The 15,732-nt window shown below is 39.5% G+C and overlaps 1 protein-coding gene across 6 annotated transcripts in view; it reads left to right on the top strand.

Moving 5' to 3' along the window:
• The window catches only part of LOC106748580 (protein FAM102A), a 51,569-nt gene extending 35,843 nt beyond the window's left edge, over window positions 1-15,726 (top strand). For 2 of the 6 annotated variants that reach the window (XM_014627244.1, XM_014627247.1), the window contains 8 exons: window positions 3,023-3,143; window positions 3,619-3,809; window positions 6,565-6,770; window positions 6,929-7,151; window positions 7,920-8,000; window positions 8,106-8,771; window positions 13,095-13,300; window positions 13,394-15,726. In XM_014627244.1, coding sequence (XP_014482730.1) covers window positions 3,023-3,143; window positions 3,619-3,809; window positions 6,565-6,770; window positions 6,929-7,151; window positions 7,920-8,000; window positions 8,106-8,771; window positions 13,095-13,300; window positions 13,394-13,512 — 1,813 coding nt within the window. In that variant the 3' untranslated portion in view covers window positions 13,513-15,726. Of the gene's footprint in view, window positions 1-2,615; window positions 2,820-3,022; window positions 3,144-3,618; window positions 3,810-6,564; window positions 6,771-6,928; window positions 7,152-7,919; window positions 8,001-8,105; window positions 8,772-10,199; window positions 10,353-13,094; window positions 13,301-13,393 lie in introns of those variants that run through there. The other 4 variants (XM_014627246.1, XM_014627248.1, XM_014627245.1 and 1 more) reach the window with 4 other exon arrangements.
• The last annotated feature ends 6 nt before the right edge of the window (window positions 15,727-15,732 follow it).

Raw genomic sequence — 15,732 nt, 5'->3', positions numbered from 1 at the left:
TATATTTTATATTTATTATATATCATTATATTGCATTGAGTGTCACATATTATACAAGATGTTCCAAACTAATCTCGGTTCCTGTAATGTGCAAATAGAACGGGTGAAATTGAGTAGAAAAGTCATTAACCATTTTGATACATACACTTTAAAAAAAAATTTCATTAAGCTATAATATTTTTACTTTTTATTTAAATCTTCTCTCTTCAATCCCTTTCTACAAGAGACTGTCTGGACGTGAAAAATGTCGATCTTCTGATTTGTCGTTGATTTGTACTACTTGAATTAGTTTTTAATAATTGTTCATCCCCCGTTTTATTCTCCTAATACAAATCGGGGTTTTTCTTTTTTCTGAAATTTATACTTCTGATGTTAGAATATAATGAACGAAGAGATGACCGCAGTAAAATAATGCCAACTCTTAGCTCATTATATTTATATTCTCTTGATAAAAAAAAATTTGGTTTCCCGGTTCCCTGTTTTTCACATTTTGGTATCAGGAGAATATAATAATCGAGGAAATGGTACAGCTTTCCAACGGAAAATTTAAAAATTTCGAATTTTTAATATTCAATTTTCGTATTTTAACATCAAAAGAATATAACGAGCGAGGAAATAGCATGATTTTCCGGCTGGAAATGGTTTGAAAAACTTACGAATTTCTTTTTCTCAATTTCCAGTTTTTCTTTTTTACTTTTTAGCATCAAGAGAATATAATGCGCGAAAAAGTAGTACAAAAAAAAAAACTTTGCTAAGATTTAATCATTAATGTATTTACTTATTTTAATACATTTTAATGTAATACACACAATACAATACAATATAATGTAACGTTAAAGTATAATTAACTAAATAAAGTATAATTAAACTAAAGTAAATATCTCAATTTTGTTTATCGTTCTTTGAAGCATCTAAAAAGTATTAAATTGCGATGTACATACTTTTCGAATAGTGGGAGTGCTGGATTGACGTAAGCCAGCTATTTCCGCGCTATTTTCAAACGCGAGTCTCTGCCGAACAGCTCGAACTCTAAAATCGGCGATGCAATACTAAATTAGCGTCTAATTAACATCTCATTCTAGTATAGTTACCATTTTGTTTCTTTGTGTTAGAGCTACCAGCAGAGGTTTGTAAAATACAGCGCGCCGCCAGATGCAGACTATAAAATGCTCAATTGACGTCAGTCACCCAGTTATTTTTAACTCCCTGTTACCATAATTTTTTTTCGAAAAAATCGTCATTTCTTTCTCGAATTACCACTACGTTTGTGTTATGAATTTAGCCGAAATCATTCCATATGTTCTGCCGCATCGAACGCATCCCTACGTTTCTTTCTCGCTACCATTCACCGCTCCACCTATATTCTCCCTTAACAATAAGAGAGGGTTGCGATGGTATTTACGATAAGAGAGTTGTTCGGGGTTACGTGGGCGCCCGCAGAGCGGTGGGCGTTGCGCACACGAGGTTTATTTTAAACTCGTGTCATCACGCATTATTCGGTACACCATGAGTCAATATCGACCTCCGCAACCTGATCGCTCGCTTTAGATATCCGCAAGACAGAAGGGCAAAAACTATTATATAGCTGAAGAGAACGGAAAAGAAGAGAGGATGCGTCGTGATTTACTTCGATATATCATTGTCAATTTCGACTCGTAGTCGGGAGAATACTCGCGTATTACAGTTGCGGACAATTTTAACGTATCGTCGAATGGTTATTTTTCGGCGACAATGCTCAGTTGTACACAACGTTGTACAGTTGTACACATACGCATATTTGTGTCGAGGAATGTAACACGAGCATTCCGCTGTTAAATTAATAATCAGGCACAAATATACCACGGCAGTGAGGCTCATCAACGATTTATTACGTAAAGTCGGAAATATATAATGGAACATTATTCGCCACTTAAGCTTAATTAATAATAATATACGAATCTTTCGAACGATCGCGGAGTGCGTGGGAATTATTTACACGTCAACGCTGAGCCTATGTGCAATGTAGGTTTTTGCGTCATCGAATGCATAATTGACTGCGCAGGAATTACGCGGCAATCGATGGCGAAGGGTTAATTACGATTTCATTGATAAAATTATCGATAACGATGGCGTTGTGTTGTGTGTAAACACCATGTGTGAACCGCGACTCGCCGATGTGTTGAGGATCCAATTATCAGTCGCGGGTGCAATTAGTCGATGAAACTCGGACGAATCGTCGTCGGTAGCTCGGAAATTGTTTACGACGCCGATCTCGATCGTAGTGGGAATGCGGCGGAAACGCTCTTACCGGAAGTGAAAACGCGCTGAATATTAATCGGCGTGTTTTATTAATGAGATATGTCGGTCAAGGACCCGACGAGAAGGAGGAGGAAGTGGCGCAGCAGTGACGGCGGGAGAGACGGCGGTGTCATTTCAGATCATGATTCATTGACGTCCTCCTCATGTTCCCGACGGAACTGAAACGCTGATCGCGCGGCATTATGCATACGCGCCAATTTGTCTTCATTTGCATTAGACGGACGTGCGTCTTTCTTTCTCTCTCTCTCTCTTTCTTTCTCGCGCGCGCGCAGCATAGAGACTGCGTTACCGCGCCCGCAAACTTAGTCGTCGGACGGAAGAACACCGCAAGCTCTCGGGAGAAATGCGAAGGATTGTTAAAAATGTAGAAGCATTATTGGATACGCGATCGTAGATTATTAGAGTAGCTTTTGTCGCAACGATTTTCGCGAGACGCGTCCTTCCGCGACTCGCGGCGTCCTTGAGAACATCTCGCGGGTATTCTCTTATTGAACGCGTTATTTGTTATACACCTGTCTCCCGTAAGTTTCGGTCTACAGTAGATGCTTTAATCTCTAAGTTTTAAGAAATTGACCAATCACAGTCGAACTATAGAAGAAAAATCAATTGTGATTGATCAATTTCTTAAATCTTACGCTTTAAATTCTCATGGCAGACCTCGCTTAATACGATTGTAAGTGTTTTCTCTCGGCCGTAACTCGAAACTTGTTCTCTATTTTCGCAGGGAGGAGGTGCAAGAGCACACGGTTAGGTGGAACGCTAAGTTCGAGTTTTTATGCAAGATGAGCGCCAATGCATCCACAGGCGTGCTCGATCCGTGCATCCTGAGGATATCCGTGAGAAAGGTGAGAGTAGCAACGGCCAACTTACTTTCTGTTCGAGATGAATAGATGAGCAGCTCGTGCTGGGAGCGCAATGAGAAAGGCTCTTCTAACTTTTGTTTTCACGAGCGTTTTTTCTCTTATTTACTCTGGCGAACATGCGCGCCCCTGCGAAATATGGAGAAATGTTATTAGATGTAAAAATTAGCACATAATATTACATAATTTCGAATATCTATTTTGACAAATTATTTAACATTGGATCCGTTATAAAGACTTTCAGAGCATCTCTTTTTCAAATTTCAACTTGGAAGAAACAACAGTAATAACTGTTTAAGACATCAAAGATCAATAGCGCGTACAGTGCTTTTTTTATCTTAAACTTCTCTATTGATCCTTCAAGTTCGATCGAATTTGAAGAATTGGACATGAACGCGTTTTTACGCGAATAATCAACTCATAACATCGCGTTAACTTATAAATTTCTTCCATATCGTAGGAATTGAAAGGAGGCAGATCCTTCCAGAAACTAGGCTTCACCGATCTGAATCTGGCCGAATTCGCAGGAGCTGGCCTTTGTCGAAGAAGATGTCTCTTGGAAGGATACGACGCGAGACATCGTCAGGATAATTCTATGCTACGTGTAGCCATCAAAATGAACATGCTCTCTGGAGATATCCTATTTAAAGTGTAAGATAGTTATTTATCTTAAAAAGGACGCCCCCAACAGTTCCTATGCATGCTTAATTGCACAGCCTGAACGATATTTCTTTTTATTTTTGTTAATATCTGTTTCTGAGATTCCACGAATCTTTGAGGTTATGTAGAATAAAATTTTTTGGGGTATTTTTTGGGTATTTTTATTTTTGTTAATATCTGTTTCTGAGATTCCACGAATCTTTGAGTTTTTGTAGAATAAAATTTTTTGGGGTGTTTTTTGTATATACACATATACACAATGTCAGAATATATTTAAGTTTCAAATGCATACATGATATACAGGATAAATTAATTTAAATGTAACAAACGTATATCTCAACGTACATCTAAACAAAGCATTTTACAGAACAATGTTTCATACAAAAGTTGTATGGTTAGAAGGGGGACATAAAATAATGGGAACGATTTGATCTTGGATTGTTGTTCGAAGGTCGCGTGAAGGTCACCTTGAATTTTTTCTTGGGTAGTGCTTAATGTCGACAGTACCTCAACTTTCAAGCCTTATAACTCGAAAAGTATTTAATGCAAAAATATTTTATTAAAGTGTTTTACTCTCGAGATAAGCTAGAACAATATATAATAAAAAGTGGGGGATTCTATTTAAAAAATTCAAGGTGACCTTCATGTGACCTTCAAATAACAATCCAAGGTCAAATCGTTCCCACCATCTTATGTCTCCTTTGAAATCATACAACTTTTATATGAAACATTGTTTTGTAAGATGCTTTGTTTCTGAGATATATGTTGGTCACACTTTATATTTACACACACACACACACACACACATATGTATGTATACATATATACGAAAAATACACAGTACAATTAATAATTAAAAAAATTACTTTTCTCACATATAATAGTCAAAATTCTTACCATAATCACAGCCCGTTGAATTTGGCTTGTTTTTTAATGTAAAAGAAATTGCACTTGACCAGCCGTTGTGTCGTACTACTTTAATTTCTCAGTAAGTACGGTGGCGACTCGTAGCGGAGAGCTTAGAATTAATTTGCAAAAATAACGGGTTTCAAAATCGGTATATTCTTTGTATAGACCCCTTATTTATTTACTCTTTAAAATAGCAGGTCTAAGTTCCATATTTTCAGCTCACTTTTATTGATAAAAGTACTTCTAAAAAAATTTAAAGATCGTCTATATTGGAAATAAGCAGTATTAAGTAAGGAATAGAGTATTGATTGGTAGTAAGATAGTAGGAAATGGGAATGATCCGTTTTCTTTACTTCCGGTGTTAAGCGTAGTATACAATGGACATTAAGAGTATGTTCGTAAGAAGTAAGAATAAGAAATTGACCAATCATATTCAAATATAAGGAGAGTAATCGACTATGATCGGTTAATTTCTTACTCTTCTTATAAACACACTCCTACTGCCCATTGTAGGCCATGTTTTACGTCTTGTGCCTGAAAGAATTATCTTATTCCCTATTCCTTACTCCGCAGTGTTACTGCCTTCAATGTAAATGATTTTTTTATAAATCGTCTGATTGACTGAGAAGCCACATTTAAGACTTACTTTTATTTACATTACTTTTATTGATAAAAAGTGAATTGAGAATATGAGTCTAAGATGTTTATATTCAATTTGCACGGACCTCTATGTGTTCTTCAAAATAAGGCATCTAATCATATTCTTACACCCGTTATTTTTGAAAATTATTTCCGAAATCTCCGTTACGAACTGCTACTGCATTTACTGAAAAACTGAAGTCGTGATAAGTTATGGAGATTGAATAGGTTTAGTCTTTAAACTTTGTATTCCTTTTTGTACACACTTCATATTATAAAAAAAAATGAGGTCATAATACGACACAATAGTAGAATCGGACCTGCTTCTATTTCTCAAGTAGTATGACTCAAAGACTAATGAGACGTACATTTTCTATTCTATTAAAACATAGGTGAAATTCAACTGGCTATAACTTTGGTAAAAATAACGATAGCGAAATGGTTTAGGAAACATTTTAAAGCTTGAAGTTTTCAACCATATTACATTCATAAAATCAATATTGTTTATCATCAGAGTTTATCATCAAGAAATTGTGTTAAATAAGAAACGAAACTTCAATTCTCAACCTTATATCTCTTAGTTAATTTTTTACAATGAAAATTAATATTTATTAGAAATACAATAAATACATTTGGAAAAAAAATTTCAATTTATTATTCATTGCTTGACGAACGTTGTACACCGATTCATTCATTGTGAGTAATTTAAAAAAAATTGTCATTTTTACTTTATCATTGAATAATTCGGTGAAAAAAAGCGCATCGTAATCTTGCTACTACGTGCTCAGATGGTCTCAGATTTTTTGTTTACTCGGCAAACTATTAAAAATGTTGCCATTTACAATCTCGATTTATATTTACGTAACAATGTAAAAATTAATTAAAATTCTTATTCAGCAATATATGTGAAAATTAGAAACTTTAATTTGCAAAGTGATTCTTGAACCATCTCATTATCTATATATATTTAAAAGTTAGAGGCCGTTGATTTTTCGTTATTTGTTGTGAACGAGAAAAATAATCTTTTAATCATAATATTCACAAAAGGATTGAATTATAATATTGTCGAAAGTTCTCTCACCAACATGTTTCCCATTTTCTCATTTTTCTTATACGTCTCCGTGCTTGAATAATTGCCGGAGGACTCTCCCATCGTGGTACGGAGTCCTTTTGATTAACGGATCGATTATCTCTCCAGCCCTTCTCCGTCATTGAAGCAGACGCAACTGGCAGTGCCTGGAGTGCAGGGTGTACCTGGCGTTACTGGCGATGAAGTGACGACATCCGAGAGATGTAGTAACCGGGAGGATTACGTGTCTACCGGTTCTCTAGCAGGAAGTATAGCCAGTGCCAGCAGTGGTTTCGGCAGTCTTCCCAAAAAGAGACCCGCACTCTTCACCTCCGGTAACCTTCTTCCGTTTTGTATTATCTATAATTATAACAGAGAATATCGTACTTGTATAAAATCGTGCGAAACGTTGGTGATGATACGAAATACCTAGATTGTGAAAAGAAGACTCTTCCGACTTTGCATAAAAATCAAATGAAATCGATTGATCCAGAACTTCTCAGCGGAACGGAGACGTACGATTCAATGACGTTAAGCGAGATCGTGCCGTCAGCAGTCCCTGTGGTGGAAGCTCTAGTGGAAGCGCACACGGAATCGGGGCATTCGCGCAACAGCAGCAACACCAGCCAACTTAGCAAAGGATCCGGCTACGGCTCTCTCAACTCACACAGCCAGCACAGCAGGCAGAGCAGTAGCGGTGACAGCGGTCACATTAGGTAAGGCGTGTCGCGCGTCTTGACGCGACATCGCGCGAACGGTCTCGAGACCTTTCGCGCTACCTGCTATACATCTGTACAAACTAGCGGACTTATTCACGGTGGTTTGTACCGCGAGGATTCGAGCGTTTAACTTTACGTCATCGAGGATGTGTCCAGAGTCCTCTCTTCACTAACAATGCCGGCTTGAAAGTTCCTCGCGATTCGCGTCGCTATTCGTATCTAATGTCGACCTAACACATTTTGCTAGACTTCGAGATTATCTGTCACGATACTCGGGGTATATACCTTCCTTCTAATATACCTTAAAATATATACTTTTATGAGATAATAACGGCGAGCATGAGTTAAGAAGTGGAAAATAATACACGAAGGAACGCGACTGTTGATTGCAACGAGCGTACAATTATCTATAACAATAGATATATATCCTGTCCGTAATATTTTGCTGTGATACAACTAACTCTTCGAATATGCATGAGACATGTGGCTTTATTAACGAGACGATTGAGCCATGTCACGCTACATCTCTGGCTTCATCAACATTGTCGATATCTCAACGCAAAAAGAAAAGAAAAGAAATCACCTTTAATCTCTTGATCGCACCGTTAATACAGTTTCGGCAAGTAACTCGTCTCATTCTCGAATTAACAACAACTATACGCGTCGAAGTGTGTATCTAGCCGAATTCTGTTCCAAGGAGCGACAACGCTAATGACAGAGCGAATGAATAACGCGAGAAAACCTTTTTTTTTGTTTCTGCTCCAGCCTCAAGCGATCTCTTCATTCTCAGTCCCTCGACTGTAACTACGAGACTCTGGACTCTCTATCTTTTTTTTACTACTTTACGTACGTCTTTCCTCTACTTTATTATATATATATACATATCTATCTTTCTATATGATGAGTTTATGATTTTTGCATGCTTGTACATTTGTGTTGTGATCTTTATAGGTCACCCTCCTGGCCGGTATGGGCACCACGAATCCCGAACTCCTACCAGAACCCACCCGCACAACCATTCGCCTGTCAAGCCGACACCTCTGTCGAGCCCCTATTGTCACACCCGTCCTCCCTGTCGCACATGGTCTCCAGAACTCGGTTCTGGTCGGCGTCGAGCCCGCTCTCATCGCGTTGTCGCGCAAGCGACGCGCACGACTCGAGCGCGGTCGCGGTTCGCCCGGTCGGGAAGCAGCAAGAGCCGTCGCTTCGCCCTCGGAACGGTTTCCCGAGCGATACTTCGCGACCGAGCGACCGCCGCGACTACGCCAGCGACGAGCCCCTCGCCACTTTGGTGGCACCCGGTATCTTCAGAGTGCCCGACGTGCCGCGACATGCGCGCAAAAATTACGAGAGAAACAGCTACGAGGCGCGCGACGAACATGACGCAACGACCAATGACGGTAACGTCCCGACCGAACACCCGATCGCGAAGCCGCAAATCACTCACGCGGGCTGGCGCGGCATGTCCAAGACCTGCGACTGTATCGAGAAGGGCAAAACGAGCCCGGTCTTGCGACTGGTCGATCAGGCCAGAGCCGTCTCCTCTCCCGATCCTCTCCATAGGCCCGACAATCAAAGAGCCTCGCTACGTTCCGCGACGACAGCCCAGGCCCTCAGGTAGGTTTCACTTATCAGTGAGTTTTCAATTTCGCGATCCTCCGCGAGAGATCTCAAGAGCGTCTCGCTCTCTCCCATCTCCTCTCCCCCTCTCCCACTCTCTCTCTCTCTTTCTCTTTCTTTCTTTCCTTCCTTCCTTCCTTCCTTCCCTCCCCTTTTGCCCCTAGTTCCTACGACGTCTTTGTCTTCTCTCCCCGCCGTGTATCTCTCCTTTTTCCAATTTTCGAAACGATCTACGCATCGCGAGTACCTCTCCTCCATCTCGGATTGTTAACATCTATCCGATCGCGCTATCGGTCGTTCAGGGAGGAGATATTTCCCGCGGACGTTTATTACGTCTTGATCACGGCAAGAGGTATGTTGCGTTTTATCCTCGCATCAAATTGCCATTATTCGAAGGTGAGGTCATCTCTCTTACAAATCGTTAACGGCGTTTATTGTATGCCCGACCTGCGTAATTACTATTTCTATCGTGACGAGCCAGCGAATGCTCGAAGAAGCGTTTCTCCGATGTTTCTCTTCTTTGTGTAATATATATATATATACATTTTCCACCTTGAGGTACATCCTGAATTATTGCCCGATACTATAAGTACTTTTCATCCAAGTTTCGTTCACCAACCCTACGCTTTATCCACCCCCATTTAATTGATCACTTTCATTTGTGTTTCTCTCGTATTTTCGTTTGTTTTGGTTTGACGTTTTTTTCGATTTTTGGTTTTGGGAGTAGGATGCTTGAGACGAGATAAATGATTGTAATTCTCCAATGGCGGAAGTCCTAGGCCCGTTAAATGCTCGCTTGCGTGTCGTCGATTCGCTTAAATCTACGGCAAAAAGTTTACGATGCATAATCGTATTTGATTTGCTCAACGCAACACGCAGTCGAAAAATGTATATCGTTAACGACTATCCCGTCAGATATGTGAATCAGGTCTTCTCTCTTTTATCTTTCATAATTCTGTACAAAAGTTGCTGTGTGGCGATCTTTAAAATTTATCAGCTTACTGTCTTTCATTATCTCCATTACCGTATCCGCATTACGTATCCGCAGGTGCAAACTATCACGACGATATACGAGATTCGTTCAAGTAGACCTTTGACTATTACGGTGAAGACCAACTTTATCTTTCTCTCAGCGCGGGTATTTCGCAAGATATCATAGAACAAAAATGGTTAAAAATCAATCGAAACATTATGGTATAAATTTCGAACTTATTGCTGTTAATTGTACCTCACCGTTATTTTTCTCATCTAATTCCCTGACTCATTGTGGAAAGAAAGATAAAGAATTTTGTCGCGCGTGCTATTTATATCGACCGTTCCAGTCAAGGGTCGACTGCCTTTATGTGTGGAAAAGTACCTAACAGGGAAAAACGGCAAACGCGGCAGCTGTGCTTCCAGTTTGGATGGCTTTGTGAATCCTTGCAGGGGTATCGGCGGAGGCCACCGTAAGTTGCTGGACGGGGCGGGGGGCAAGCTGGCTACGGTCGCCACCAGTCCAGCGGACTCGGAGGAGTCCTCGTTAGGGGTACCGGAAGTCGCTCCGCCGAGCTCGCAGCATCGAAACAGCATTACCCCACCGTCAGTCCATGCTTTCGTCTTACGTATACCCTCTCCATACATCTCTCTCTCTCTCTCTCGCTTTTTTTCACTGCATCACGCTTACATTCCCGCGACATAAGGAACGACACATCCACTCCGTGCGGGACGCAAAATATTCCACACGGAGAGATGAGCAGGAATCATCGTTTGCCTTAATTGCGCGGCGGGATGAAAGTGTGTGATGAAACGAACGGCTGGCCGGTCGGAATTCTCGAGAATGAACGAACCTTAATGAGGCTTAAGTGCTTTCCGTGCTCGCTCTCGTTGCCGGCGCGCTAGCGAGTTACGAAGGAAATCTAATTTCACCGTGCAGTTGCGCTTTAGAACAAGCGATTTGAATTTTGCGAAAACCGCGTCCGCCGAGCATCGTTGCTCGCCGGTGAAAAGCGGACATCCTATGCGCTACAAAGACGCTATTAGTCAAATTGGTTCACCGCGCTTTCCGAAAGTCGCACCGCCAATGGCCCGGCAGGAACGACGCTCTGCACTAATGTCTCGCCGCTCTCCCTGGACTCCTCGCTTCCTCGTTTGCTCACGCGATTCACTCCAAGAGATTACGCTTTCTGCACGCTTATCGCGCACTAAACGCATGCACTTGTCGCACGTCAAGCACGCGCACGAAGATTTGCTCGACGATACACTTCATGCGTTCTCGTTATATTCTCTTTCTTCTCCTTTTTTTTTTATCCATAAATATGTATATATACAGGCTCGTCTCATTTTATTTTTGATAGTTAAATATTTAAAAAAATATGGGAGATACGGAAAAATGTTTCAGACGAAAGTTTGAAACAGTCTCAAGGGGAACAAATGACAAAATTAATTTAAATAAACTTTTTTTCAATCTCATATAAAAATCATCGCCATGTATTCAAAAGAAAAATGGCGATAACTTTTGTACGATCTTGACCGTTTTTTTTTTTTTTTTTTTTTTTTTTTTTTTTTTTTTTTTTTTTTTTTTTTTTTTTTTTTTTTTTTTTTTTTTTTTTTTTTTTTTTTTTTTTTTTTTTTTTTTTTTTTTTTTTTTTTTTTTTTTTTTTTTTTTTTTTTTTTTTTTTTTTTTTTTTTTTTTTTTTTTTTTTTTTTTTTTTTTTTTTTTTTTTTTTTTTTTTTTTTTTTTTTTTTTTTTTTTTTTTTTTTTTTTTTTTTTTTTTTTTTTTTTTTTTTTTTTTTTTTTTTTTTTTTTTTTTTTTTTTTTTTTTTTTTTTTTTTTTTTTTTTTTTTTTTTTTTTTTTTTTTTTTTTTTTTTTTTTTTTTTTTTTTTTTTTTTTTTTTTTTTTTTTTTTTTTTTTTTTTTTTTTTTTTTTTTTTTTTTTTTTTTTTTTTTTTTTTTTTTTTTTTTTTTTTTTTTTTTTTTTTTTTTTTTTTTTTTTTTTTTTTTTTTTTTTTTTTTTTTTTTTTTTTTTTTTTTTTTTTTTTTTTTTTTTTTTTTTTTTTTTTTTTTTTTTTTTTTTTTTTTTTTTTTTTTTTTTTTTTTTTTTTTTTTTTTTTTTTTTTTTTTTTTTTTTTTTTTTTTTTTTTTTTTTTTTTTTTTTTTTTTTTTTTTTTTTTTTTTTTTTTTTTTTTTTTTTTTTTTTTAAATAAATAAATTGTATCGTTATCTGTCCCTCTGGAGACCGTATAACTTTTGTCTGAAACATTTTTCCGTATCTCTCATATTTTTTAAGATATTTGATTATCAAAAATAAAATGGGACAATACATATATATCTGCGATTTTGAGTCATCACACAAGAGTAACACGATATATCCGTAGTGAGCTCATTTGGATGTACTGTGCGAGACAGCTTTCGCAAATTTGCTTTTGAAAATAAATGCCAAAAGTGTTATTCGCTAGTGAGATCCAAATGAGCTGCACTTTATTGAAATTTCTTTCGCTTTCGCACGCTCCTTCTCTTTCTTTCTCTCTATCCTTCTTCTCGCCTGACTAATGTTCCTTCTCTCAATCTCCATGTGTACGTTTAATCATTTCAAACACCGCTCGCACGAGAATAATCGCGCGTCTACCTTATTTATACGTTGATTCTTACTTATCCCCACATGACAAAGACACGTTCACTCCCTTGTACATTTTATCGGTCACTTGTGTTGCACCGCGGTGTTTCCCCGCGACATTATCGAATAAGTATACGTTCACCTTAGTCCAGACAATTCCGAACATACTGACATGGCACTTGTTACTTGAGAGAATATATTTTCAATCTAAGGGAGAGAATCGCTCTCTCGAACTGCACAGTTATATGTAAATTACAACTCTCTGATACATCTTGTACTTGTCGCTTGTATAAACACTATACACTATTATAAAAACTGTACACTACTGTACGGGAAAATCAGTGAGATTGAAGTAAAATGAAAGAAATGTTAGATCGAGGCATTCATATTTTAGAAACGCACGACCCTTTCATCTTTCGCTGATCCAAACACGTTTATCCGCATAGTACACGAGCAAGTTGTAATTATAGTTTGTTTTCATATTATTTCCATAACGTTTATTATCAGTGATCTCGAGGAAACGAACGAGTTTAACGATAACACGTGCGTCAATGAGTTGCAAGGAGGAAATTTAAATTGTTACGAAAGAAATTTTTCGTTTCATAACCATCTGATTTCACCGGATAGTACTTTTTCCTTGCTCCCCATGTCAGTGCTCGGTTTAACATTGCGAGGCGATGTCGTGGTACGCACGCGACGAAAATAATTAGTACATTCGTCCCGGCAGAAATCCTTCCGGCGGTTCGGGTCTCAGCGAAACTGGATCCCTGGACCGAGCCAAAGCCGCGTTGGAGCGCAGAAAAAAGGCGGAAGACGGCACTGGTAATCCTGTCCTGTGCAGAGTCGAGGTCACCAGGCCGAACCCCGATTCTCTCATCGACGAACTGCTCAAAGCAACGAATCTGGAACAGACGGATCTCGAGAGTTCTGAGAGTACGTTCCCCGATCGTACCTTTCCCTAAGTGTCCTGAAAATTACAAAAATGTGTTAGCTTCGCGACTGAACGTGATAACGCACTTGTTGCAGCAACTGGTCTTCAGCTTTTTATCGCGAAAGACGGCACGACCGCGCTCGGCAGCCACGAAGTGAAGAGCCAAATGCCCGGTGTGTTCAAGCAGGTGGTGATGGAAGAGAACAACAGGTAACACGAAGCCATCACGTCGAGACGGCAGTACGCAAGACAGACCGGCGCGACGTTCTCGTTGGCTCTGGTGCCGGAGCTTGTCTATGAAGCCTACGAGCCTCGGTAATCACGAAGGAGAACGACGACGACGACGTTGGACGAGGGAATCGTCGAGACGAGGGAGGAGCGGCCAAACGCGAACGGAATCACGCCCGTATTCTTATTAGATCATTTAAGTCGTAGCTCTCCTCCGTATGCGAACGTGCTTCGATGATTTCGGGACTTGGGACGGATCCCAGGACGGAACGCTCGGGTGTTCGCAAATAAGACTCGAAAATTCCGGGAGCAGCGAACGACAGGCGGCGTCGCCACTACTCGTTGCACACGTGAATCCAACTGAAGGCAATACACGATGGAAGATACGTGATCGTCGCGTTCGTGAAGGTGACGTCAAGAACAAGCGAACGCATGCTGAATCGAAAAGCTAATTCAAAAAATACAAAACAGATTATACATATTTTCTTCCTTCCTAAACGAAGCACAATAATCCTCGTCGAGCGTGCTTCATTTAAGAGGAGCGTTAGTCAATAAAGTTTAAACTGAGAGAGGAAGTAGCAAGGAAATGTAGTTAGGCGAGAGGATAACAACAACGGGGGCGAAACACGGTCAAGGTCCGACGAAGCTTTGCAATGGAGAGTAATGTCGAGCGAAACTTAAGCGCCAACTTTATTTATAGCAATATATACCGGCGATGATACCTTACGTTTAACTCGTGTATGAAACTCGTCATGCGAACCGCGATCGACACGAAGACAGATATTAAAATTCAGATATTGATATTATGTAACATAGTTTTATATGAAAGTACCTTTGACACGGAGAGCGAAAGGGAGAAAACATTTCCAACGATATTCAGCCGAGACGAGAAACGTCGATTAATCGTTCTACTGTTACTTCGCTTTTCGATCGCAATTTTACATTTCCTGCGAATTTTCGACAATTTTCATTCAATTTCTGCTTTATGAGGCCTGTTCTTTGACGCTGAATTGGTGCACACTTTCGGAACTTCAAAAGAAATGGATATATAGACTATGACTTCGTGTAAAAGAGAGGGAAAGAGAACTGCTGACAAGCTGATGTAGTCAGTTCGGCTATAAAGAACAGCCCAGTGGTGTAACGAGTTTTTTTTTCCTTTTTATTTCCAAGATACATTCTTTATAGTTGTACTCTTTCATCGGCTACGAAATCTTCATATGCAAATCGATTGGAGAGAGTGCGTGTGTTCAAGTTAAAGTTGGAAGATAAGCACATATAACACCTGTGTAATTTCATATTACTTGAATATATTTCTGCTCTGAAAGAGACATTCGGAAAGTAGCGCGCAGCTTCTTCGATGCTTCCTGTGAGCGATCGCAACTCTTATTAGACTCGAAGTACTTCCAAGACCAGCAGCCGATTCGATTCTTTTTCAGGGGATGAAACGTTTCTGGAAACGTTCTTTTTAATGTACAAAACAGCGTTCTCTGTGAAGTGCGATATAAATGTTTCACGACTGAATAGTTTATGTTAGCATTATTTTATTATCGTTAACGTGCTCGACGGAGACGCGGTCGGTCTCCGTTTCGTCGAACCTTCTCCAAAGGTCCGCCAGACCCTTTTCGATTGGCGCGACCCGGCGCTCTGTCCCGATAGTAATCTGTATATATAGCTGTAGTATCTGTTATGTAGCTAAATCGCTAAATGGTGTTGTATACATACTTTCTCTCCGTAAAAAACACGAGTAATCTGTAACTGCTAGTGTACACGCTGTGCCGGTGTATCAAAAATATGCGGACACGCGCGTGCATGTGTGTGTATGTGTGCGTGCGTGTGTGTATGCATGCGTGCGTGTATGCGTACGTATGGACAAACGCGTAGGTCTCGGGATACCTGCGAAACAAGAAGTTAACAACGCATATTTAGGTGTGCCTGAAATCGTCGCAGAGTAACGAGTACTTCCAACGCCCGCGAAGTCCGAGAAATTAGTTTAGGAGCAATTCGTCTCGCCGGCTCGCCTACTGAAAGAAGAAGGGTATAAAGTCGATGAAATTGCGTGCACAAACGAACGCTTCTTCGCAGCGCTCCGAAGCAACTCGCCGATTTCTCGTACCGATCCGAACGCATCTGGAAAGTGACGAGTGACTCTTTTTCTCTCCCTCGCCCTCTCTCTCTCTCTCTCTCTCTCTCTCTCTCTCTCTCTCTC

This window comes from Dinoponera quadriceps, unplaced genomic scaffold, assembly GCF_001313825.1.
Source record: "Dinoponera quadriceps isolate SergipeBrazil2010 unplaced genomic scaffold, ASM131382v1 scaffold2791, whole genome shotgun sequence".
NCBI lineage: Eukaryota > Metazoa > Arthropoda > Insecta > Hymenoptera > Formicidae > Dinoponera > Dinoponera quadriceps.
This window is presented reverse-complemented; position numbering and strand designations above follow the sequence as displayed.